Source organism: Dermacentor silvarum, chromosome 7 (genome assembly GCF_013339745.2).
Source record: "Dermacentor silvarum isolate Dsil-2018 chromosome 7, BIME_Dsil_1.4, whole genome shotgun sequence".
Taxonomy (NCBI): domain Eukaryota; kingdom Metazoa; phylum Arthropoda; class Arachnida; order Ixodida; family Ixodidae; genus Dermacentor; species Dermacentor silvarum.
The window spans coordinates 6,038,868-6,064,909 of NC_051160.1; the positions used below are offsets into that span (position 1 = coordinate 6,038,868).

The window sequence follows — 26,042 nt, forward strand, 5'->3', positions numbered from 1 at the left end:
ACGCTCGCAGAAACGTGCCCATGCATGCACCCACACAAGAACAAGCCCGGCCCGACCCAAGCCCACCACCTCGCACCAGGCCCGAGCCCGGCCCGAGCCTGCCATGAACGCCGGGCCAGCCTCAGGTTTTCGGGTAGGCCCGAGCCCGTGCAGTGCTCTAATGCAAGCACACTGGCATTTTTGCATTTCGCCTCCAACGAAATGCGGCCGCCCCGGCCCGCGACCTGGTGCTCAGCAGCGCAACGCCTTAGCTAACTGAGCCACCACGGCGGGTCCTGAGCCACACTGATCCAGTCTCTGGGCAATGAGGATATTGGCGTTCACACAAACGCAGCTGTGTGCAGATGAAGTCCATGTGCAGTTAGCACTAACTGTCTACTACCAGCAGCATACGCCCCAACTAAGGAGCTTGCATATTGCTTATAATCTGATGCAGACAACTATTTCATGCCATGGCTACATAGCCGCACCCTGGCATTGAGCCAGCGTGAACTATAAAGGCACAACAAACAGGTTAGGTGTAACAAATGGTGCACTTGTTTAATTCTGCTCAGAAGTACAGTTTACAGATGTAAAATTTGGAAGACTGGAATGTACAGTAAATACACTGCATTTGAAGCACTATCCAGTGATTGTTTTTACAATTAGAAAATAGTAAATAATGAGGAACAGTATAAACAAGCAAGCGGCTATTGCCATACTTTTACGGTTTTCTTTCCGCAGGCCAGTGAGCTCTTTCTCTACAAGGAACAAAAAAAAAAAAAAGAAAAGTGATTAGCATCAAGCTTTTTCATGCTAGAAACATTTCTGAGAGATGTTGTTGCTACTTTACTACAGTAGTGACAATTTTAGACAAACATCATTCCCCTAAATTCTTGGATAACCAAGCAGGTTTTATAGATTTTTTTCAGTTCCTTGAAGATACAGCACACTTTTTATTAAACAAGTACTGACATATCTTGGAAGTTGTGCAATCTCCACCACATGCTTCTGGCATGTAAAAGGATGACAATTAGCAAGTATGCAATTTGGGAAACACTTAAAAGATTTAATTTGATAGTAAAGGAACACTAGGAAAATACTGAGTCAAGCTAGATTGAAAGATTAAACTTCTGTAATGGGCCATTGTTGCAATGGGCCATTGTTGTATTCATGTAAATGCGACTACTATAAGGGCAACAAGTTTCATTCACTCAAGGCCAGTAGGCGCTTAAATATATTATATATTTTAGTTTCTGCTTGAGTTATAAGCAATAAAAAAGCATATATCATATGCATTGAAGGTGTGAGACCGGGCTAGTTGGTATTCCAACAGCGCGGCGGCAGCAGCAAGCGAATTGACCTTCGTGCTGGCTCTCCAACGCGAACTAAGCCGCGAGAATACAGCGCACATGAAGCTATCAACACTCGGCGCACTCTGTCCCCATCACAGATCACTTTCAAGATTGGGCCCGCGCCATACCTGTCGGATCAGAACGCTCCCCTCTTGCGTGCAATGGAAAATGGCGTGCTTTCTCCCCGCGTTCCTCCTTTGCATGTGCGACATTGAGCCGCCATCTTCAGCTCACCCTCGCACGCTTTCACTTGCACATACAGCATATGACACACAGCGTCGATGGTATTGCCCTTGGACTCTATACGGAACATTACGGTGCCCATGTTACAGTCAATCTCGGTCAATCACGTTACAGACCCACTTTTCTTATGGTCCTGGACTGGGGTTTCACAATCAACAATAAAGTTGTTCTTCTGTCTGCTCACGGTAACATCAATAAACGGTGGCATACTAACTTGATAGCTACTACTGCTGTGGGCTAGCAACAATTTGAGGATTCATCTTTCACTGGGTCGTGAACGGTCATCACATCAGTGCTATGTACTTTCCCTTGAAATTAGTATCCTTCGGGGCTCATTGAGCTCCACAGCACTGCAAAATTTTGACAAGTGATCCAACTATAAATTTAATCAGTTTTCATGTGAATATTAATATCTAATACTATGTAGCAGAGAGTGCCATGTGGTTTTTCAGCTTTAAGAACAACTGCATTCATAGGCTAAAGTATGTCAAAGTAAGATAGAGGGTGCTTGATAGAATGTGCTAGTTGTTTCTGCTTGAGATAACCTTATTAGAATACTTTTATAGTATTGTAATATATAACGTTGTATGTTGTAAGTGGTAACGTTGCTGTATATATACAACGTTACCACTTCCACCCAACTCTGCAAGTGCAGTCTGCAGCAGGCAATACCAGTAAAATGCTAATGCCACACCAAAATACTACAGTAAACTCGCGTTAAGATGAAACCAATTAAGGCAAATTTTCAGATATGACAAACCGTGTGTGAACAGTTCGTTTATTTCTAATATTCCCAGTGCAAAAGAAATCCACTTCACACAAACTGCTAATTCCATTACCCACCGTGGTTGCTTAGTGGCTATGGTGTTGGGCTGCTAAGCACGAGGTTGCGGGATCAAATCCCGGCCGCGGCGGCTGCATTTCGAGGGGGGCGAAATGCGAAAACATTCATGTACTTAGATTTAGGTGCACGTTAAAGAAACCCAGGTGGTCCGAATTATTCCGGAGTCCCCCCCTACGGTGTGCCTCATAATCAGAACGTGGTTTTGGCATGTAAAACTGCATAATTTAATTTTTTTTAATTCGATTAAACCAAACTTCAATGGCTCAGCGAGAGGCCAAGACTGGTAGACTTGGTATACAAGACTCTGCTAGCTACAAAAGAAGCAAATGGTGTCTCTGTGAACACAAACAGCTACGCCAGTGTCGACGGTGACGTGGAAACCTGCAGGACTGACTCTAAAAAGCACAACTGAGGAGGTCCTTGAAGTGGAATTTCAAAACTAATTATTGTGAGGACACATCTTAGCAAATGACACATCTTATAGTGCCCTGAATCAGTTCGTGCATTTTTTTCAAACAAGGCAGAGGCTTGAAGTGATGAGTCAAATAGGGATGTCACTTCACGTTGGCTTCAGCGACACTGCTTGTTCGACTACTGCTCATCACCTTGTGCATTTTTTTCAACATGGGGACACTAAAGAATTCTTCAGCAAGCTAGACGAAATGCTGGCTTTTGTGACAGCGCATAAGTCTGCACAGTGCAGACCTGCAGCAATTCCTCAATAGCTTTACAGTATGGAAAGCATTATTCTGCATCATGCGAAGCTAACAAACGTCTCTCTTAGCAGTTGCTTTTTGGTTTGATGCTGTTCAATTTGTAATTTTTACGTCGTCAATATTTGGGTGCACCGGGAATAATACATTTTGAATCTTTTCTGTCACTTCTGTTAAGATTAACAAGTTTTCACATTCCCTCCAAATTCGTAAAAAAACAGTCTGCGGATAGCACACGCTGCTGTGAACATTTCGGGTAAATTTTGCAGTCGTGTGCGGTGCAAAGTCACCTTTCTCTCAAGCACTCTCTTTTCAACGGAGGCCTGCTCCTCACTCTTTTCTGGACACCTTATTTCGCAATATGGCAGATTCCCATACACAGCTGCTATTGGCCAATAGCTGACGTCAATCAAGAAAGGAGTTGGCATCAGTGCGCATCTTGAGTGTCTACTGTATATTTTCTTGATATAGTATTTCTTTTCATTTATTTATTTATTTAACCCTCAGGTTTTGCACATTACAGAGGGGAGGGGCATATTACAGACCAAAATTGGAAAAAAACAGTTGATACAATAATAATAATGAGCATGAACAATCGGCAAATTAAAACAAAAACGAAACAGCTGCAACTAAGATAAAGCAGACTAATTTGAACAATACTGAAACAACAACAAGCTAAAACAGAATACAAATAATTAAGCAATGTTAAGCATGCTATTCAAAAAACCCTTAAAGCGCGATGTATCCGTGATAGCTGTAGCTGCTTCTGGAAGCTGATTCCATTCGGAGGTGGTTTGAGGTGTAACGAGGAATGTAAACTTTTTGGAAGTGGGCAATTCTAGACGAAATGAACGGAGGGTATTTAATGAACTGATGTAACGCATACGGCTGTCATTTTATCTTACCGCGAATAGACTCAACAACAATCACGATGAGCGAAACCTGTAATGAACAAATCTAATAAATAAAATGAACATCATCAAAACCGTACCTAACGTGTCTAGCTGCGACTTCAGGGACGTGACCTCATCTTCAAGCTTCTTCCTGTCGGCAAAGGTAAGCATAAAGAACAAAATATCACGAGAAATTGATCAATACAACACAAAATATTTGAACTGGCACGAATGCGACTGTCCAGTTCATAATAATGGCGCATATTCAGCCGCATCCAGATCACCAAACAAGACGACAAGCGCAACAAGGGCAGCAATGTGAGCTTGTTGGTACATCTTGGCTAAAGGCAGTTGAGAGCAGGGAAACAAGTACAAAATAAGGCACACTGGACGCACATGCGCCATACAACTAATTCCTTCGCCGAGCGGAATAAAACTACCTTGTTTTGTTCGGCTTGGCGAACGGATTATTGCTGTTAGTGTCTGTGCGTCTAGTGTGCTCTTTTTTGTTCTCGTGTTTCCCTGCGCTCAATAACCACATTTAGACAAACCCAAGCAACATTCAATTACTATATGTGAGCATACCTTTCAGAGTCCGACAGCGTGAACCGCCTCAGCTTCGACTCTATCTGATCCAACTGATAAAGGTAGTCTTGTACCAGTGCTTCATTTCTGTCAATCTGAGGGAATAACAGATTGCGCGAACATGCACAAGAAAGGAATTGAGCGAAAGCAAACGACTGATAGCAGCCACCACGTAACGCTGAGACGACTTACCTCTTTAAGCACAGAGACGCGAGAGTAGTCCGGCATTTTTCAGGCTTATCCGACTATTAGACAACTCAGTGTTAACTCTTCAAAGTAGGCGCGCAAGCCCAGGGTCCCACCGCCAGTGGTTTAAGGCATGGAGTTTCTCACTAATTGGGGGAAAAAAAGGGGGAAAAAAAAAAAAAAAAACAACGTGTCCGCCTTCGGTTTCGGATCGAGTTGGATTGGTGTGATCTAGAACAATAAAAATAAAGTCCGTTGCTTTTCTGGCTCCCGTACACGGTGCTACAAGGAGCTTCTTGAAGTATTTCTGCCTCTCTGTGGTACATTCGACTTGTTAATTCCTACTGTGCGGGATTCACCTGTGATGCATAACCTGCTCCCTTGATTATGCACAAAGAGGTTTTAAAATTTGCATAACCAACAAGCCAGAATTTCTGTGAGGTTGGCTTTCCCTCAAAAGGATGCTTTTTGTTCATGTGACCAGATTTGGCGAATAGCGGCGCGTTCAATCAGATGCGGAACTCTGCTATAGTCCCTAGAATATTGCCAATCATAAAGTATATATTATAAGCACTGTAGTGCAGCATCTGCTTCTAATCGTCCCTGGGGCGTGGATTCGAATTTCACCTTGTTCATTAGGAAATACAACGTACACATGTATGCAGAATAAAACAACGATTAATCATTAAACTTATTATAAAAATACAATTTAAGAGAGCAATTTTTGTTGCCTGCGTAAATGATATTTAAAACATGGCGTTCATGACGTATTTTGGCTCTGCTATTGCTTCTGTAGCCAGAAAATGCATGGCCTTTAAGATTAGAAAAGCTTGCTGTTGGGATAGTTGGTATTTTAAAAATAAAGAACAGTGCAAGGAACGGGACAAAGTGGGACAAAGTTTTTGTTACTTGCAGGAAGCCGCCGCTGATTCATGGACTTGGAATTGCTACAAAAGGCGACGCCACTGCCAAGGTTCGCTGCGGCGTTTTGCACTCGTTTTGCCACCTTGGCGGCTGCCATAGAGCAACGCTACAGTGGCTAGAATGGCAATGTAGCAACGCCAAGGAGGTTGAAAAAAAAAAGTTCTGGAGTCCCAATGATGCTTTGAAAGTAGAGTGTACTAGAATATGACCATTGTCTAGTACACTCTATTTGAAAGTGAAGCCAAGCTGCCGCCATCTTACTCAGGGCAAATAGAAACATCAGGGAATAGTGGAATATAGGAAACGCCTGCTTTTCGCCTCTTTCATGTTTCAAATGGCTAATTTCGCTGTGAAGATCCTATTAAATATACACCTTTGTTTCATAGCTTTTAGGAGCAAAGCTGAATGTCGTGGTACATTTTTTGAGAGTTCTTGATATCAACCCTTAGCAAAATATAATATTTTAGCTAGAAACAACGGCTTTTTATTTTACAATTACCCTAGCGTTTATATTCGCACAACAAACGCACTTAAGGTCTGCGTCGACGGCAGCCTGCGCGTCACTCTTTCAGAGGTTAACTGTAGTCAGGGCAAGCGCTGGCTTCACCATGAAGATGGGCTTCACCCCTGCCGGCTATGCCTAGAGTCACAAACGTCACAAAAGTCACATACGCAGAGTCACAAATGCATTCACACACACTATCAATATCAATATCAAGCACACGCCAAGTTTGGCCGTTAATGTGCGCGCATTATTATTATGATGATTATGATGATGATGATGATGATGATGATTTGTGGCTAATGAACCCTTTGTAACGGGTGGACTCAATATATTAGTGTCCTAGCCAAAAGAAAAAAAAAAAAAAGAAAGAAAGAAAGCGTCATCTTTCAGTATGGTAGCGCCATCTAGTTAAAGCACCTGCAAACGCAACCTTTTAGACGCCGTAAATTTCACATGAAAGTTTTCTAAATAGCCATCCAATCTTTCTGAAAAATTTACAAAATGAACTTCAAATGTTGTCTTTGCCTACGTGCTACGTGTAAGTGCTTGCTTTTGCATAATATTTTGAATATCTTTAGTGCTACAAAAATGAGTCGTAGCAACATGGCGGCGCCTATGGGGTTCCGACTTACTTCGCCCAGCTTTTCCTCTAGCAGCGCCTCCTCCTCTAGACGTCTAGAGTGGCGGCTTACACGAGCGTCGGAGAACGATAGAGAGCCACATGTCTCAGTGACAGCAAAAGCGTAACCATGTCGTTGCGTCTCTAAAGCGGCCTAAGTTTTGGAGAACGAACCACGAAATCGGCCTTCGCCCCTGTGCTTTAATTTACAACTGAACTAGTGAAACGCAGTTATGGATCAGGCTGCTACCATCGGGACAATGCTGTGCCTGCCCCCAGCGCCGAACTGGTACAAACCCTTTGCCACAGGTGGCTGCGACTCCGGGTTCTACTGCTACGCGGCCAAACACACCGTCGTCGTGCTCGACGCCAGGAATGGTATACCCGTGTTGAGAGAATGGCTGGTGGTGGCGGCTCCAAGTACGGAAATAGTTGTTTCTGTCATGTTCTGTCGCAGCGAACGTGCGGACGCTGACGAGGTGCCCGCGTTGCTGACTGTCACCAGCGACGGCGTGGTACAAGTGTGGGATGTGAAAGCGCGAGCCGTTAAACACACGGTGTCGTCGCAGTCTTCGGCATGCTGCGCCGACTGGAGGGGCACGCTGTCGACATCCGTGGTCTTCAGCGGCAAAGCCAGCACGGTACTCAAGTGGAACCTCATCACCGGAGCCGTCGTGCCAGCGGGCGGCAGACCGCAGGAGAAAGAGATAACAATTCTGCGCTGTCATCCGACCGACCCAGACGTCGTCGCAGTTGGTTACTACAGTGGCACTATCATCGTACAAGGGCTTAAGAAGGGAAGCAATGTACTTTACAAGCTTAAGGGACACAGCCTTATGGTGCTATCGTTGTCTTGGAACGTTATCGCTGGGGAGGACCCTTCGCAGCACCCGCTTCGCCTGTGTTCAACTGCGCTTGATCGCACTCTGAAGGTATGGGACGTGGCTGGAGAAACACTTCTGACGTCGCTCAGAGTTCCGTCATCCAAAAAGGGCAAAAGTGCGGACATTCGGGACAAATGGATAGCCGCCTGCTGGATTCCGGGCGGCGTGGGGAAGATTGTTGCCTCATCGATCACTGGAGATGTGTGTATTTATGACCCTAATGCAGAGAAACAGTGCACTTTTTTGGACTACGACGCGGACTCGGGAGGGCACACTGCATCCGTGTACAATGTGTGCAGCGTTGGAGACGCCGTGAAAGGAACAAAGATGTACGTTGTTTCCGCATCGGAAGATCGAAACATCGTCTTTTGGGATCTAGTGACCAAGAAGTCTGCGTACTGCATTTCATGTGCCGGGGGATTTATTTACTCCCTTGCATTTTCGCCTTTCGCCTGCGCCACACTTGCTGTTGGTGCAGGCGATGGAAGCGTCAAGGTTTGGCGGACTGACTGCGTCACAAACCCCTACAGTGCCAAGGTGCTCACTGTTGGAAAGAAAGACAGGGTCCGCACAGTCGCTTGGCACCCCAGAAAGGAAGCTATCCTGGCTCTGGGTACCGAAGAAGGAAAAGTCTGTGTGGCAGATGTCAATACACGGCAGATCACTGTGTCAAAAACCTTTCACAAGGGTACAACTTACACTGTTTGCTGGGCGGACCTTGTTCTCAGTGAAGGAGCATCTCCTGAGACATGTTTGCTCTCGTGTGATGATAGCAGGGTGAAAATTCACAGGCTTTCCAAGCTTGACAAAGACGCTGCAGATATTGAGAGCATTTTATTTAGCCCCACCCAAACAAAGACACACCCCAAACGTGTCTGTGTAGCTTTCAACCAGGACCTTGGCATCTTGACACTTTCCCATTCCGATGGCCCTGTAGAGCTCTTCCAGAGTTGCGGAGGTCCACTGTTAAACAAGGTTGCTCTCCTTGAAGTTCAAAGGAAGCCTGCAGATTGCCTTGCATGGCATCCTGCTAAGGCACCATTTTCTGACTGCAACAGCCGCTTCATGTACTGGCTTGCTTTTTCTTCTACTGATGGCAAGATATCAGTCTTTGACTTGAGCCGACTCGAAAAACCCAACCCCAGCGTATACAGAGTTCTTCAGCCGACCCTGCAATTTTCGGGGCAGAGTAGCAAAGTTGTGTCACTTGCGTGGAGCCCTTTTCGAGAAAATCTGCTGGCGTCTGCTTCATTCGACCAAACGGTCCAAGTTTGGGATGTTGACAAAGCCCAACTTCTTGCAACGTATCAAGGCCACACGAGGCGTTTGTTCAGTGTTTGCTGGAGCCCTGTCGACTCGGACATTCTGTTCAGTGGAGGGGAAGACAACATAGTCAGATGTTGGAAGCTCTCGAAACAGCCTGTCAAGCCTCAGAAAGTCTCGAAAGCCAAGGTGGATGATAAAAACAGAAGCAACAATGTTGCCAAAGCTGATGACCAAGCCAACATTGGTGCTGAAGTGTGTGTCGATGGTGAAATTCATGACGGCGGACGTGCAATTGCTACGGAGACGGCTGGTGATCAGAGCCAGAACACTACTAGCACAGTGCCTGCGAAATCTTCAAGCAAGGCTTCATCAGCAGGCGGATCAAAGAAGAAGTCAAAGACCATCAAGTCCTACTTCCCATGCTTTTCTCAGCTTGAGAACCTACCCAAAGAAAACAGGTCAGATGATGCCCAGTACCTAGCTGACGTATTGGCAAAGCATGAAGGAGGTCCCATTAAACTTGATTCTGGGCACAGTCACCTTGGCATGTACACTGATGCATCTGGTGCACTGTCTGTTCTGGACAAGGAGATTCGACACCACAAGCAGGAGCACAACCTTGACTATGCATTTCAGATGATGACTTGGAAGGGAGACCTCGCTACAGCCCTGCGAGAGGCAGCAGCGGAGCGGCGGCTCACTGACAGCCTGGTAGCTCAAGCACCGTCGCTGTCTAGAAGTGTGTGGTTCGAAATGTGCGAGCGGTACGCTGCCCAGCTAGCAAGTGAAGGAGAACACCACCGTGCTGTGCTTTACTACTTGGCCTGCCACAAGGTGGAAGAAGCGTTGAACCTCCTTTGTGAAAACAGCCTGCACCGTGAAGCCCTCGCTATTGCTAGGGCACACCTTCCAGAGGGTGATCCTCAAGTTGAAAATATATATGCATTGTGGGCTGAGAGAGCAGCGGGAGTTGGTAACTTCGAGCAGGCCGCGAAGTGTTACCTTGCCATCGGGCATGCCAACAAAGCGGTTGCTTTGCTGATGAACCGAAGAGACCCACACTCACTCAGATCAGCGGCTTACATAGCAAGAGATAGCGGCCTGTTGGCGGAGATGGAAATTACTTTTCAGTCAGCGCTCCAGTCCTCACTGACAAACAATGAATGGGATCAAACAGTTTGTTTCGTTGAGAAGCTGGAAAGGAGCCGGGCATTCCTAACTTTCATTCAGCTGCATAAAGCCCTTGTTGAGGCGGTAGATGAAATTGGTGAAGAAAAGGGGGAGACTGTCGAGGCTGAAGATAGCACTTGCAGATTATTGTGGAGCAGCCGTAAGAACACTGCAAACACTTTTCTGTCCTCCATACTTAGAGCCTATGAAAGCAATGGCTACCACCCCTTAGCTAGCACACTTGGCTTTACAGAGCTAAGTGAGCTGCTTGGTTATGGAGAGCATGCGTCAAGAATAGTGCTCTTGCATGACACGAAGGAGCATATATTGTTTCACGTGGCTGGTTGTCTGGCTGTTGCGCTGTTCAGCCCAGACCAGTGGAAGCTTTACTTTGCAAGGGCACTGTCGGCAGCCTACACGTATGATCGCAAGCTGTTTGCTGACCTGTGCATGCTCCTCTTTTGTGGAAAAGTGACTGACAGTACCTTCACAGGAGAAGTAAATGTGGACATTAATCCTTGTCACTGTCTGCTTTTTGATGAGCTGGATGTAGCTACTGACTTCAAAGCTAAGGGTTTTGATTGTCCACGATCATGCCAACGGCTTCTATCTACGTTCAGTGCAGCGATAACTGACACTAATGCACTTGGCGATCCAGGCAGGGAGTTGTTGTTGCTCTATCTTTGTGATGCACTCATAGATGTATGTGATCAGTTAGAATCAACGAGTGCACGCAGCTCTTTTGTACAGGGTATTTCCTCATTGGTGCTTTCACCTACCATTGCCTGTTTGGAACACATAACGAGTAGACTTGCCATAGCCGAGAAGAATTTGCTTGCTTTGAGATCAGAAATACAAATGAAGAAGACCTCTGCAACAGAGACAAATGCATTTGAATATGAGTTGTCAAAGTCATTGTTGGAAGAAGAAGTCGAGTTGTGCAAAGTTTGCCTAGAGGAATTCAAAGTGGTTGCTCCAGACTGTGCATTTCCAGGACAGACTCAAGTGCTCAGGCGACTTGTGCTTTTTCTTGATAATGCAGATGATGAGAGTTGCACTGAACTAAAGACTAGGCTTGAGGCTTGGATACAACTCGTTTCAGATGTGTGACATAGTTTGTCCTCCTTTGCTTGTGGTGGAAAGCAAGAAAAATATAAAATGTTTGTTTTGTGAAAGCTGTTCTTATGCTTGTCTGTCTTATTTGCGCATATTCCTGCACACAAAGATGTTTTCTTAAATGTAGCCTCTCCTAATTTTCTCTGAAGATCTGCAGTTAGAGATAAAGGCCTGTGATTTTGTAGAGTTCATTAATCAGGTTACCAAAAAATTACTCTGAAAATTTGTGTAGCCATTTGTAATTGTAATCGTGTTTAGAATGCTAGCTTGCAGTGCTCAAAAGTAAAATACATGTATAAACACTGCGGTACCCGGGTTGCGGCGCATCCGCTATGAAACTCGGTGTTCATTCATGAAGATTGGAAGTTACTATACTCTGTTTCATAGAAAAATCTTGGTATTTGGTGTCGACATTATCAATCCATGTTAGGACAATGCCCAGCGAAGCTTTCATCATGGTTCTTATTACTCTGGCGAGTTCTAGTCAAGTGAGGCCATTTTATTAATGCGTAAAAGGAAGGCTTAGGCGCGCATTTTGTATGAAAATGTTTGCTACTGCTTTCACCGTTCTGTGAAACAGGCACCCAGAAAACGCATTGCTCACGGTTGTTAACACGACGGCGCATCATGCATAGTATGTGTGTACTTCGCAAATACCATAACAGCAGTCACCTGAAAGAAGATTTTGTGGTTAAGATGGATAGCCAATCAATTGCAAGGGATGAAATATTTCATAGTGGCCCTCACTAGCCTTTATTGACAATATGGCGAACCTCTTTCCCCAATGGAAGCAACCGACTGTCGTTGGTGGCGAGGCACATATTGTTTGCGAAACCCATCAGTTCACTACAACTTTGGATTGAAACCATGAAGCACCAATTGCAATGCCTAAAGTATACTCTAGGCGCTACAGTGCAGCTTAGGCTGCCTTGAAAAGGAAAATTCAAACACATTCTGCCTCACCATGTCTCGATCCTGAGTTGTCTATAAAAACAGAACTATTCACTTCGTCAGTACATAAAGAGAACGTCGCGTACCCGCCTCGTAAAAGAGGCGCCACAGCCTCATATCAATTCACTTGACTTTTGACCTCCACTGGGGAACAATGATATCTACAATATGTCCCATACTACTAATTAATGAGGCTTCGGCTTCTTGCTGGCTGTAGCCATACGGTCCAAAAGGCATATTTCACTAAATGTTTGGCCAGGACTCGGGCCGAGCAGCTCGTGTCAGTTCGCCAAACAGATTCGTCATGTCTGTTCCTCAAGCACCAAGCAAATTGCTCAAGGTGGGTTAAACGTGTAACACGGAAAAGGGAATAAATATTGATACATTCCTTTCCGTGTGCTGCAATCAGCTGTAAGCCTCAATCAGCTTTGCTTCAAATTACGGAACCTAATATTAACCGGTGAAGAACGGCTTATAATTTTGAGAAGCGGTTAAAAATGCAAGTGGTGTTGGCAAAATCTAGAATGCAGTGTTCAGTCCTATTGCTACTGCCGAGCGTTTCTGGAAAGAAATTCGAAATTTCGATATTATACTATGAACTACTCATCGTGAGCAAACATGTTTTAATGGGTTAAAATCCATGGAGGAATTTTCTTCCTCCATGTTAAAATCAAGGTAGGTGTTGTAGAAGCCAGCGCTTGTGACATGCTTCTTGCACCACGGCAGGTATGGTATCGTAACTGGATTGTTATGTGCTATGTTTTGCGTTTATGTTTTTATTATTCACGTGAGCTACCGCAGCAAAGGGCAGATCCGCGCATGAAATACCCGCAATGAGATGGTCTGAGCTCCTTCGGCTGGCACTGTAGCGTTGCCTTCGATAAATGTATTGTCGTACAGGAAATAAGCTCTTTGAATAAATTTTCGCGAACGTGGACGTCTTAAAAATATATGAGAGGACCGTCATAAATAAGTATACAAGCATAGGGAACAATAGCGAACTGTAGCAGACGACACGCGCGAGTCCGTGCCTAATGTCACGTGAGCGGCGCTCGCAGTGGTCGTAGTAGTATAGTGCCTAGAATCATTCCTTCCTCCATGCTTAGAATATACTGTATATTCTAGGCACTATAGTAGTAGTACTAGAGTGTACTAGAATATGGTCGAGTGGGACGAGCGGCTGGGGCGGCGCATGCTTTGCAGTGAGGCGCCCGACGTGGAAAAATACTTAGGCGGCGCTGCGATCGAAGTGGATTGGGCCGCATCAAGGTCGCGCCGTTGTAAACTGCTGGCGATACTGCTCGGCAGGGTCATTCGTACAACTTCGCGCGCTGGTATTTGCGTTCAGACCAATCAAATGGGGTTCATAATTGCATATGACTTGTATTTATGCCTTAAGAATAAATTCCTTTTCTTTCTCTTATTTATTTATTTTTATTATTTTCTATGCCGCTCGGTGATGGCGCGTGCATTGCGGCCTCAATGTCGGCTTTCATTCTGCTATGTTATTGTACGGTTCCCTTTGGAGAAAAAATACTTTTCTCGTTCTTTAAGCAGCATGTATCTCTCGTGTGCATTGCTACGCATTTAATTTTCTATCAGTAGGTCTTGCGAAACGCAGACGAAGCAATATGTGTAACCTTCCTGCTTGCCGCTTCAAACAAGTACAGCATATCTGCCCCATCCGGCGCCTTGTACTTAGATTTACGGGAAGCATTGATATAGATAAAAAAAAAAGAGTAAACTGCAGTGCAACATTCCATTTAAGTTTCCGCCTTTCTCGCGTAACAGAATGCGGAGTAATTGGTACGGGGTTATTTATTGCAGTCGGACCTCGAGCGCCGAAAACGGTTTTATAGTTAGCCATTCTATATGCTAATCTTTGGCCGTAAGCCGTACGTGGAATTTTTTTTTCCAGTCGATACTTAAAAAAAAAAAAAAAGCCTGCGCGGTAGCCTAATTATCTATATATAATGTGAATACGGCTTTGCGCTGCTAAACTGGAGCTCGCGGGTTCAATCCAGGTCGCGGAATTTTATGGGAATGAAATGTAAAAAGACTCGTGTACTTCTATTTAGGTGCGCTTTAAAGAACCCCAGGTGGCAAAAACTAAACCGGGTGCCTCATAATCATATCGTGGTTTTGCCACGTAAAACCAACGAATTTGCTTATATTAAATAAAAGAAAAAGAGAAAAGCAGGTGGCTGCGTTCTTCGGCTTATTTCTGGGGGTGTAAACAACATAAACTATTCTTCAGTCTGATTTCCGAGAAAAACATCTTACGCTTATCCTATATTTCATGCATAAATGTAATGCCGTTCCCAAATGTATGACCGCTCAACTCTGCAGCCGGTATATTATAAACGGCTGTGTTCAGTTATCTGGTGCACTATCATAACGACCATAATCAAACAATTAAAGGAACGGCCTGTCTCAAATACACGCAGAGATACTGTGCAAATCTGTTGCGTTCGTTGAAGAAGATAAGTGTACGTACCACATGGGGCACCCAGCTTTAATGGGTTGCAAACATGGTGAGACTGTCAAACAAAGTTTTCCTTGTCTGAATCAAGTTAGTAAATTTACAGGCTGCCCCAAAACGGGGCGTTTATATTGAATGAGAGCTAGGAACTTGTTAAGCTAGACTTATTAACACCTGTCCGTTAATTCTCTCAGGAACTGCGCCTCTGCGCAACAGCCACGACTCTCCGGCAGCAAAATCATGCGGAATAACAGTCCTCACTTGCATGCAGTCATTCACCTTTGAGATTTCAATAGTGCTGTCATGCGTTACAATCGAACGGAAATGACTATTCGGCGTCGTACAGTATATCAATGACACACACACACACACACACACACACACACACACACACACACACACACACACACATATATATATATATATATATATATATATATATATATATATATATATATATATATATATAAGATGGCCTTGCCTGCTATGAATATTATTACTGCGAATGAGAGTTTTATTTACAGTATTCACCAGTAAGTGTGTTTGTTACTGCAAACACATGCGCTTATTCCGGTCGGGAGTTCTCACTTTTTCAATTATTGCATTTAGAATATTTGTTATTTTTTCCCTTGCCTATATATATCGTGAAGATATATGTCTATGTACCCTTTGATTTAATTACCTAGAAATACATTGGTCATTCTTCGACCACGCAGTTAATAAACCTGGTTTATTTCACTCTAATATTGTTTTCTTCGATCATTGTCCCTGATCAATATCCACCAACAAGAAGCGCGTGTAAAATGACACGATATCAATAATAAAATGTTCTTACGTAGCCTTCATGGTGCGGAGATACCAGTTACTTTTTGAGGACAGTGGTAACAACAGCAGTTCACCTGGCTAAAACTACATTTGGCACCGGCCGTCAAGAGTCATGGGCGCACGGAAGCAACTAAACCATTAAAAATGTACTGCACAGAGGTTCTTCGAGAAAAACTGGGCGTCCGCCAGCGTCCGCGTAGCGATCGCGCGCTCGCTAGCAGACGACGCGCTTGACAACGACAGCAAAATTGAAGACGTCGCGTTGTATAATCTATGCCTCAAATATACATGTTTGGCAAAATGGTTTAAACATAAATTTGCAGTTGAAATAAAGCGCTATTTTAGAGCGTACTATGCGCAATCGGTCTCGGCGCCCGCAACGAAATTACGATGAATATGCCGCGGAGCGCGTCTCCGCCCCAATCCAGTTCGCTCGCAGCGCCCTCGCACTATTTTTCCATACGCGGCGTCTCAGCGGCATAGCGCCGTTCGGCCCACTCGACCATTGTCTAGTATACTCTAGTAGTACACTGTAGTCGTAGGTCGTTCTCGGGGCTAATAGCCATGGAGGAAGCCATTTTTTTTTACCTACACAAGCCTGCACGAAGTGTAGGTAAAAAAAATAGCACTGTATAGTAACTCTATGATGATGTAGTTACCGCGACTGCAAGCGCTTTTGCCGCATGCCACAACAGAACATGCAACCAGCAAAAGCATAGCCTTTAAGATCCACATTTGTAACCCACAGAACGTCACTACTGGATTGTGAATTTGGGTGTTTGAATCCACGCCTCATAAACTAGTGTTCTCTGAATTTGAAATACGTATCTTAAATAATACGTTTTTTCTGGTTGATAGTGCCGGAAGCAATTTTGTGAGCCAAAAACACGTCTTAGATCGCGTCCAAATCCACACCCAAAAGGTGGCGTCCTCTAGATTAAAAATTTTAGTCTTAGAGGCTATGCTATTGCTGGTTGAATGGAGCGAAAGCAATTTTGCGAGCCGAAAACACGTCATAGAACCAGTTTAAGCGGGTTTTGCACACACAGGGTTTTAGACGCTCACATGAAGTGCTCACCTTCATGAAACTTACTTTTCTTCAAAATTTACATTTAGATAAATCATGTTATTATTAAATAAGCACTAGATTGTTCTTCCGGAAGAGTGTACCATAGATGTCCAATTTTAACGCCCTTTTCTGAATAAACAGATGCAAATCTTGAAGGCTATGCTTTTGCTGGTTGCATGCAACAGAAGCAATGGTGAAAGCCGGAAACACATCATAGACGTCGGGTTTTGGGGACCACATATTTTCACATCACTCGGGTGTCGTGTCTTTTTTTCTCGCTACAGTTCTGTTCCTTCGTCGTTTTGCGCTAGAGTTGTAATTAAACAATTTAATTAATTATCTCAAAACCAACCCACAACCAGTCTCAGTTTCGTTTTCGAATGTAGCGCATTCTATTGGCGTTTTTCTGAAGCTTACAATCCCAAAGTTCTCCACGAGAGATCCGCCATTGGCGGAGTATGCGGATAGAAAGCAGCGGATGCGCGAGCGAGTGCGCGTAGCTTGACAGGTTTAGCGGTAGCATTTTTTTCGGCGCTGCTTCGTTAGGTATATTATTTTTATAATGGCGTAGGCAAGTCCGCGATTTTAGTTTTATGAGCGCAACTTCTCGGCTTTACTGCGGGTCTGCGCGCTCTCTGAACAAGACTAAACGAACACATCAGCACGGACGACTCATCCCGTTTACGCTGCCCACACCTCACAGGCGCTCGGTCTTCGCGTACGGCGGCCACTAAGCCTAAGCGGGTGTGAAGTGCAGTTTTATTCTGTGTGTGGTTTTTGTGCGTTGTATGTGCGTGGTGTATGCGTCGCAGCAAGTTCGTCGTCGCGCTCGCAATGTTTCCGCCGGGGCTGGATTGAACGCATCATGTCCCATCGGCGTCACACGGACGTCGTTTGTGCGTGGCCGTGAGCTACGATATTGTGCCGTCTCCGGAATGCCCGCATCTCCAGGAGGGCATCGAGTGTTTGTCGTCTGCGTCCGAGTCCCCCTGCGTACAGTCAGGGCGGCACGGCGTTTCGCATGATCCGGATAAGCGATCAGCCGAGCGCAAACACATCTTCTTCGTGTTTGGACCATCGTCGGTGAGCCGCGATGTCCAAGCGGACGGACACGCGCTGTCCGGACGACCGGATCCGCGAGTTGGAACAGATGTTCCTGGGCGGACCGGTGTTGGTCAGCGGCAAAGCGTTCACAGTTGAAGGTCTCCTGGACGTGTTAATCGTGCTGTACGATGAGTGCTGCAATTCTTCGTTGCGAAAGGAGAAGACCATGACCAACTTCGTAGAATACGGTGAGTGGAACGAGTTCTTCCTTAACAGTGCCGCTTCCGTCGCGCTGGCCGGCGTGGCTTGCGTCACCTTGCCTTGATAACATTGCAGTTCTGAAATAAGCGTAAGTATAACGTAGTTTTCTTACGACGTTTCTGGCACGACCACCACCGTGTTGGATGTGGAAAGCGACCTTTCAGTTATCGCTTCAACCAATCGTAGTCTTCGATGAGCAACGCTTGCTTGTCCATTGTGTTGCATATTTAGTGAGCACGTACGAATAGTCGCTCGGTACATTTCACCTGACAGCAGAAATTGTACACAAGAGTGCGGCTTTTGGACCGATCGGCAGTTCGCATGCCGGTCTGGATTCAAGCCGCCCACTCCCGGCTTGAAACAGCTCTGCGGGCATCCCCAGACCGGAACCGTCTTTCACTTCGTGCTGTCTAATTTTAGCCATTCAAGCTGCTGCCGAGAGTCTGCGGGGGTCCTAAATCTGGCCGTAAACAACGACCTTTGGCGAGAGGCCCCTCTGAAGTTCGTTGGCACCTTGACGGACGGACTTCGAATGTTGACATCTCGTCGCGCGGTAACCCTGACGACAGGTGGCTGTGTCGCTGATTATCGTTACAGTGAAAATAATTTAGGGTACCGCAGCAGAGAACTTGGAACGCCCACGCCCGACTGTGCTTGTCAACTATTTCAGAAATAAATAAGCTGCTGTCATTTTTTTTTTTATAGGACGAGGAAAGCAGGTATAGTTACCGCAAATAACCTATTTGTGGGACGAACATCGCAGGAAGCTCTACTTGACCCGTTCTTAATGCACCTTTTGTGTCTCGATACAGAGGTATGTGTCGTGACGTCGTAGACGAGCAGCACTGCCGATAGCGGTAGTGGATACAGACAAAAAACGAAATTAATAGCGTTTATTCTGGAGGATAATCTAGGTTTACATTCGTGTATCCTCTCTCGTAAGTGACCCATCGTGTTCCCATGACCTAAATGGATGTTTATCGCTTCTGTGCAGAGGGGAAGTGGAACCCCGGAAACGCCGTCTTCAATCACGGCTTAATGTTTTGGCACTGCGTGTTCTCGTTTCAAATGTGGTGCCAGATTTCCTTGCCGGCATACGTTGCGAAAGATTTTGCTCGTGCGTGTGTTTTCGCTGCAGTATGTCGCAGGAACAGCGAGCACCACAAGAAAAAGGCCTGTTTGACTGCGCAAAATGAATGTGGAGGATGGAGTGAGATTGCACCCCACCCCATCTGTAGAAGTAAAGAACGATTTGCTATTAGATGCGATCGCGATTATAGTGAGAGAGGGAATACGGGGGAACTGGACTGCCAATCAATGCTAAGACCGAAAAAAAAAAAAATAGATCGGAATGGTCGAAGTGCGGTTTGGTGTAAAATCACGTTAAGTATCAACCAAAACTTTGGAAGTTTATTTAACATAAGTAAGCTGTGCAGTTAAATGTACACACTTTTGGGACCCAACAAATTTGTTAAAGGGTCCTTACCAATTAGGAAGAACACTTCTATAGGAGCTGCTATTTTTACTGGGTAATTATATAAAACAAAAGCAGCTGAAATTTGTGAAAAAGTGTAGTAGCAGAGAAAGTTTTAGACACATTAATTGCCAATTTTATTTTTACTTTGCCAAAAACACTTACACAGGAAGAAGAAAAAAAAAGTGAGGATGTGTACATGCATGCGCAGTGTTATGCATTGGCAATAATTGATTGATTTAATTTTTTAAGGAATGTATGCAATGTTATTAGTAGTCTTAACGTATAATCCCAAAAAGAAGATGCACACAAAAATATTTGTCCCAATAACCTCTCCGGAGTGTTTCTTATCCAGTACAAAAAGGCCACTTGTAGGTCAGCTACAGGCCTATCAAAAAATGCACATTTTAAAGAAAGGAAGCTATATTCATTTAACAATCGACATTACGTCCAAAAGCAAGCGCATGGACAGTAACCGTGAAGCAGTGGCGTAGCCAGAAATTTTGTTTGGGGGGGGGGGGGGGGGGGGGCTCAGGTTGCAGCGTGGCCTCCTCCTTATAGAATTTGTCGAGGGATCAAATACATGAATAATAACTGCATTGCCAATGCTATTGTATATTAGATGCTGCAAACGAATTATTGAACGCTACGCACTGTGAATACAAGTATGTATTTTTTTTTCATAAAAAAATATATTCGTATGTCCCCAAAATTGTGGCAGAAATAACTGATATCAATGCTTCCGTGTTTTTTTTTTTGTCAATTTAATAAGTACAGAAAATATCATGCGAACTTTAGAACTATATCAGTTGAAAACCAGCAACGCAGTGCATGCAGCTGATATGAAAAACGTAAAGGCCATGAAATTAACAAGTTGAGGACAAATATTTTGATGAATCTATGTCATTCAAGAACCTTGTTTACATTTTTGTACATGTGCAACGGCCAGGGAAAAACTTCAATGACGCTGTCCTTCGTTGCAATGGATTGCGCAGGATCAGCTGTTACCGGTCGTGTATTGTGAGTAATTGCGCCGAAATTATAGTCGCAACAGTGAGTACAGTAAAAAGCAGGAGTTCTGCAAAATATACATTAGAAATGCGAAGATTGAATGGAATATACAAATGCGAATATACAACTTGATAAAGGGCAAAAGAGTGTCGCTGGAAACAAAGTTCACTGCTTGTATACACAAAACCTCGCAACAAGATATTTAAATGTACGTATAAGTCTCCAATAAATCTACGTATCTAAGCAAACGTCACTGTATATAATGCGTCATACACGACAAATAAACATGTTGCGCAGTCACAGATAGTAAACTTTACGCATAGAAAGACAGACGATCTAGGCAAGAACAATACTATGATCGCAGAAATCGTGATATGTACTCGGGCCATGCGGCGGTCGCGACAGCCCATCTGGGTAGAATAATAGAGGAAGGTAATTTAATTGTGGGGTTTTACGTGCCAAAACCAGTTCTGATTATGAGGCACGCCGTAGTGGGGGACTCCGGAAATTTGGACCACCTGGGGTTCTTTAACGTGCACCTAAATCTAAGTACACGGGTGTTTTCGCATTTCGCCCCCATCGAAATGCGGCCGCCGTGGCCGGGATTCGATCCCGCGACCTCGTGCTCAGCAGCCCAACACCATAGCCACTGAGCAACCGCGGCGGGTGATAAATAGAGGAAGGTGCAGAAATCAGTACGAAAATGGGCATTTTAGCTGCCTGCATAGCGGCAACAATTATTATGCACCCAAAATCAAAGAAGGCTATTGCTTTGTTTGAAAAAAGAAGTAAAAGCAGGTAGCCAAAAAGGAAAGAGAAGGACAAATGAAAGCCGCAGATGATGCGGCAAGTTGAACTACGCAATATCCGAGTGTGTTGGAAACGCTGCGTGGGCTGGGCTTTCGAAAGCAAGGTCGGTCAAAATTGGATATTGATGTCCTCGTAATTTTCGTATTCGCATGATAATTTTGATCATGATGTTAACTGTTACAATAAATGGTGAAAATTTCTGCGGTTTTAAAAGCTAATGAACAGTCATACGTTTTCATAATTACGAGTTTATGGACCTAAAGGCACAGAGCTTTTTACTTGCTTCGCTGTTTAAAGGACAAACGTCACTCGGCGGGGAAGTTTAGCGAAGCGGTCAATGACTTTGGACACGTTGATGCCGAGGTCTCTGTGGGCGTATAAAAGATCCAGCCTAACCATGCGTTCCTCAGACATTGCAGAGCGCAAGTAGTTTTTTTAGTAATCTCATGCTTGAAAATATTTGCTCTGCGCTGGCAGCGGTCACGAGAAGGGTAACTAGCATCTTCAGCAGTTTGTACACATTTACATAGAACCTCCAGTCGCAATGAGAGAAGGCATCTATTCCGGTGCTAAAACCTAAATACACTGATGGGGGCTGAAGCCCCATCAGTCGTGAAGAAATTATTTTTGGTGCTTAATTACAAAGTTGAAAGCGTTTATTTAGGAGCAAGCTAAAATCTTATGGCAACATTTATTTCAATAGGCGCAAACTTCCAGGTTAATGTATGGCAAGGTTCTGACTAGTGTTGCAGAAGTCGCGGGGCGCTTTTTTTTCATTGCGGAGTGCTTCTTTCGTCGCGACGGTAGATTGAATTTTTCATAAGTACTGCTCCAGGAGGACTGATGTACCCGGCAAATATTGCCTAGTGCAGCAATAAATAAATAAATAAATAAATAAATAAATAAATAAATAAATAAATAAATAAATAAATAAATAAATAAATAAATAAATAAATAAAACACACAGCCAACTCTAGCAGACTTTATTTGTACATATTGCTACAACTGGGAAGACTTAAATTGCCATTAATTGCTTGTGTAATGTGCAAACATGTGAACGTAAATATGCTATTAGCAAAGGAAGAGTTGGTGTAAAGTATTTTGTGTATTAAACAAGCTAGTATATAATTTCGTAACGTTGTGAACGAAAGCACACACAACTCGTGACACGGTATGTTACTTGGATGCTGGTTGGGAAGAGGTTTGGGCGAGTTGGAATTGCAAATCCATGGCAGAATATCGCCACAGAAATCACGAGAACGAAAACACAGAGCCCTGTCTTCCAATTATTCGCCCTTATGTACGTGTTTATCCATTCATGGCCTTATCAATACGACACGTTTCAGGTGTCATTGCACGTATTCTTTCGTCTGGTTGATTGGTGGCTTTCTGTCGTGTTAATAAGGCCACGAATGTAATATGTGTGCATGCTTGTGAATCAGGATTAGTTGGAAGGCACCGCTGTGTCTATTCTTTCGTTACAGTGATTTCTGGGCAATTCTGCGCTGAAAGCCTGCCATGGGTTGAAAACAACGTAAGAAACACGAAGTGGATGACAGGCGCATCACGAACGTCTTACGTGCCCGTATTTATTGCGGTACACCTTTCTACTGCGTTCATGCGGCCGTTTCAGACGCGCCCATTCGGTCAGGCGGTGTACTCAAGCTGCGTACTACGCTTAAGCGACAAACGCGCCAGAAAAGCATCTGCAGGCCGTTCTCATTCATTCGCGGCGAACGCTGGCTGTGGCCAGGCAAAACAGGCTCTCAACTTCGCGGTCACCGGTTCCCTTATCACTTGGGAACGATCGGCGATGTGCGGCATCCACCAGGGGGGATATGCAAAACGCGGATAGCCAGGTATCTCACACCCGGATCTCCGCACAACGCAGACGTAATAACGAGCTCATTTGCCGTACCTGCACGGATCGGATATACGCTGTCGTGAGAACGTACTCTCATCTGCGTAGTAACTGCTGTGGTTTGCAGCAGGTGCCGAAAACCAAGCTCTCGCCGTTGTTGCAGGCCGCAGGGCGAGTTTGGACTGAGAGGAGGACGTCGTGGGCGTGGCCTTGTTCGAGAAAAAGGGAGAGCGTTGCCGTTTTCGTTGCAGTTTTGGTTTCTTTAACCTTGTAACGCGTGATGTGGTGTTGCGATCTGTGATAATTATTTCGCCACCGGTGTTTACATTAATCGTGGAAATAATAATTTGTTTACATCAGAAAGTTAGTCAATAATGACAGCTTCATTATGGCGCGGGCCGCTGCTTCAGATATGATTGTACAGGGTGTCCCAACTATCATGCGACAAGATTTAAAAATATATGCAAATGCCACGTAGCTGGACAGAACCAAGGTGTTTTTCGTCGCTGGGATATATGTCTTAATTAATTAACGAACTTCTCAAACATTAGGTTTAGATGAAAAGTGTCAATGAGGACAATGTAGAGCAACATGAAAGACTCCCGAGAGAGCTTTCTGTTGCTCGATACGTGCTACATAAAAGTGTTTTTCCGAACGCGAAAGAAGCCCGCGAATACACGCAAAGTGCCTTGAGCGGCAATTTTGGATATGGACAACTGTCGCAGATACAGCCTTGATTAGCTGAAAGTGAGTGGGCGGGCCGCTTACATTAAACAGAAGCACTGAATCAGTTTAGATTGGTAAGTCTTGTTTTAAAGACTTCATTTGCGATAATTTCGCGGCGATAGGTTGATCGGAAGAGAAGCTGAAAGCCATGGTTATATCTTTTTTTTTTTTAGATTTCGTGCCGAAATTATTATCCGGTAAGTCAGTGTGACGTCACGGGTTCTAAAGTATTCGCATTTGAGCCGTTGTGGCGCAGTAAAGGTTCTCTAAACGAGTTCGGTCATTGGCTCCTTTGGCGTACATAGTGTATTATCTTTTTCCGATGGGCCCGAAGGAGCACGGCGCTGCAGCGCGCTGGCTGCCCGCTGCTCGGTGACGTAAGCCGAACGCTCGCGAGACAGCTCCGATAACCGAGTTTCGTGGTGCCGCAGTTCCGCGGATAATCGCATTTCTTAGATCCAAAAATTGATATGGCTTGCACGGATTAATATATATATATATATATATATATATATATATATATATATATATTAGTCTCCGTAGAAACACCGGTATGGCAAGTCGATACCGTTCATTCGCGATCACGGAACACCACGGCAGTCAGACGTTCCCACATGTGCACGACTGCTGAAATGAGTTCGCCTTCGATACCGATGGTTTCTCGTGGCCAAAAAGAGAGGATTGCAGGCGCGATTTAGGACAAGAGCGGCCCATCTGGGCCGTTAATGCAAACCCCCAGAACGTATCGACGGCGGCCGACCTTTAGCCGGGGGCAGTAAGGCCTGTGCGGCTGAGTGAGCGCGGCGTTGCATGCGAGTGCACTGCAATTAAAGGTGCGCCGCTGGTTTAATTGCGCCAGGTGTGCAAGTATATACCCGGCCGTATACAGGCTGAGGCGCGGATTAGTCGTGCAAAGCGTGTTTGCGCAAATCTTTATAGGCACTATATGCTTTAATAAACAAGTAAATAAATCGACGCGATGATTGGATCTATATTCGGGGCCTGCAGGTGTGGTTAATCCAATTAGCGGATGCCCGATATAAATGGCGCCGCCGCCTTTTGCGAGGAACGCCCACTTTTCTTGCTCATGGCCCATATAGTGCGTGTGCGAGCAGCGGAAGAGGGAGTTGTCTGTATACGTGTGTGAGCTACAAGTGTGCAAGTCACTTGTCCAGCTGTCTAATAAACTTTGGACACTTAATTCTAGAGTGGCCTGTATTACTCCACCCTCGTAGCCTCTGCGCTGCTTTGGAAGGTTCAAACCAATCAGCCAATTAATCGAGCCGACCGACATCCTCAGTTCAACCACAAAACGAAGGGAAGTGCGGCGGAGGAAGGTGTTTCCACCGTGTCGACTAACCGTTCTAACCTAATACACGAGTAGGCGTGCATATCTACCCCTACTCATGTAGTCTGCTGTTCTTTCTTTCTTTAGCTCCCATTGTTAATTTACTCCTCATTGTTGTGATTCCCCCCCTTACTCAGTGCCCGATGCAGGCAGGGCCTGTAAAATGTTTCTGAGCAAATAAACCTAACGGGGACCGCGTTCACGAATAGAGCCACGGTGGACACACTGAGTTCGCATGGCGGCTGTCCCGTTTTCGGCTAACCTAACTATTCTGACCCAGCGGTGACCTCCTCGCTCATGAGAGGCCTTATATACGTGCGAACTCAGCCGCGCTGATCTCGCACGAGACGCAGTTCGCGTATACACTTGGCTCGCTTGTCGGCGGCAAACACTCCTATTGCTCTCCAATGACGCGATAAAGGCGCGCCCTTGGTTTCGAGTGCACGTATGTGCGCATACACCGACACAGCGTTCTCGGGTCGCGGGGCCTGTGCTGTTCGCAGATGCTTTTAACGGCGATAACGGGACTTTGTTTCCACGGACCCAGAAAGGATTATGGTGGCGGCCATTCATAGGAATGGCCTTAGCACTAACCTGAAAGCATGCGCTCCCAGAAGCCACGAGAAAAAATAATTCGACACATGATGCGAGATATCGTTGGGCTGCGATGACTGCGCAATAACACCAGAATGGTGCAACACCACCTACTGTAAATTATATACAGTGTAGTCCATTTTATAAGCGCGAAAGGACGTTTCTGTTAGCTTGATTGGCTGCTGCTGAGAATGATTAATGTACTCGTACCAAATGGATATTTATTTATTTTTAATAAATTGTACATTACGTAATTAGTTGATACTCTATCGTGATGATAATGGATGTAGCTTATCGGCGTATT

At 44.9% G+C, this 26,042-nt stretch overlaps 3 protein-coding genes across 8 annotated transcripts in view; 2 read left to right on the forward strand and 1 right to left on the reverse strand.

The window, feature by feature from the left end:
• Positions 1-514: 514 nt before the first annotated feature.
• LOC119457479 (coiled-coil domain-containing protein 167) lies at positions 515-5,837 on the reverse strand. Of its 2 annotated transcripts, none has more exons than XM_037719059.2 (5): positions 5,708-5,837; positions 4,805-4,944; positions 4,613-4,707; positions 4,126-4,178; positions 515-740 (listed from the first exon to the last, which is right to left on the reverse strand). In XM_037719059.2, exons 2-5 carry the CDS (start codon positions 4,838-4,840, stop codon positions 622-624), a joined length of 303 nt encoding a protein of 100 aa, XP_037574987.1. In that variant the 5' UTR covers positions 4,841-4,944; positions 5,708-5,837; the 3' UTR covers positions 515-621. The 2 variants fall into 2 exon arrangements, with proteins under 2 accessions (XP_037574987.1, XP_049526082.1); XM_049670125.1 differs by having other exon boundaries at positions 4,805-4,940; positions 5,708-5,730.
• Positions 5,838-6,872: 1,035 nt separating this feature from the next.
• LOC119457480 (gem-associated protein 5) lies at positions 6,873-11,347 on the forward strand. Its single transcript, XM_037719060.2, has one exon. The coding sequence runs from the start codon at positions 7,080-7,082 to the stop codon at positions 11,274-11,276; it is 4,197 nt and encodes a 1,398-aa protein (XP_037574988.1). The 5' UTR covers positions 6,873-7,079; the 3' UTR covers positions 11,277-11,347.
• A 5,704-nt stretch (positions 11,348-17,051) lies between these two features.
• The window catches only part of LOC119457481 (serine/threonine-protein kinase MRCK alpha), a 222,498-nt gene continuing 213,507 nt past the window's right edge, over positions 17,052-26,042 (forward strand). For all 5 annotated transcript variants that reach the window (XM_037719064.2, XM_049670117.1, XM_049670119.1 and 2 more), the window contains exon 1: positions 17,052-17,901. In XM_037719064.2, the coding sequence (XP_037574992.1) occupies positions 17,703-17,901 (199 nt within the window). In that variant the 5' untranslated portion in view covers positions 17,052-17,702. The remainder of the gene's footprint in view (positions 17,902-26,042) is intronic.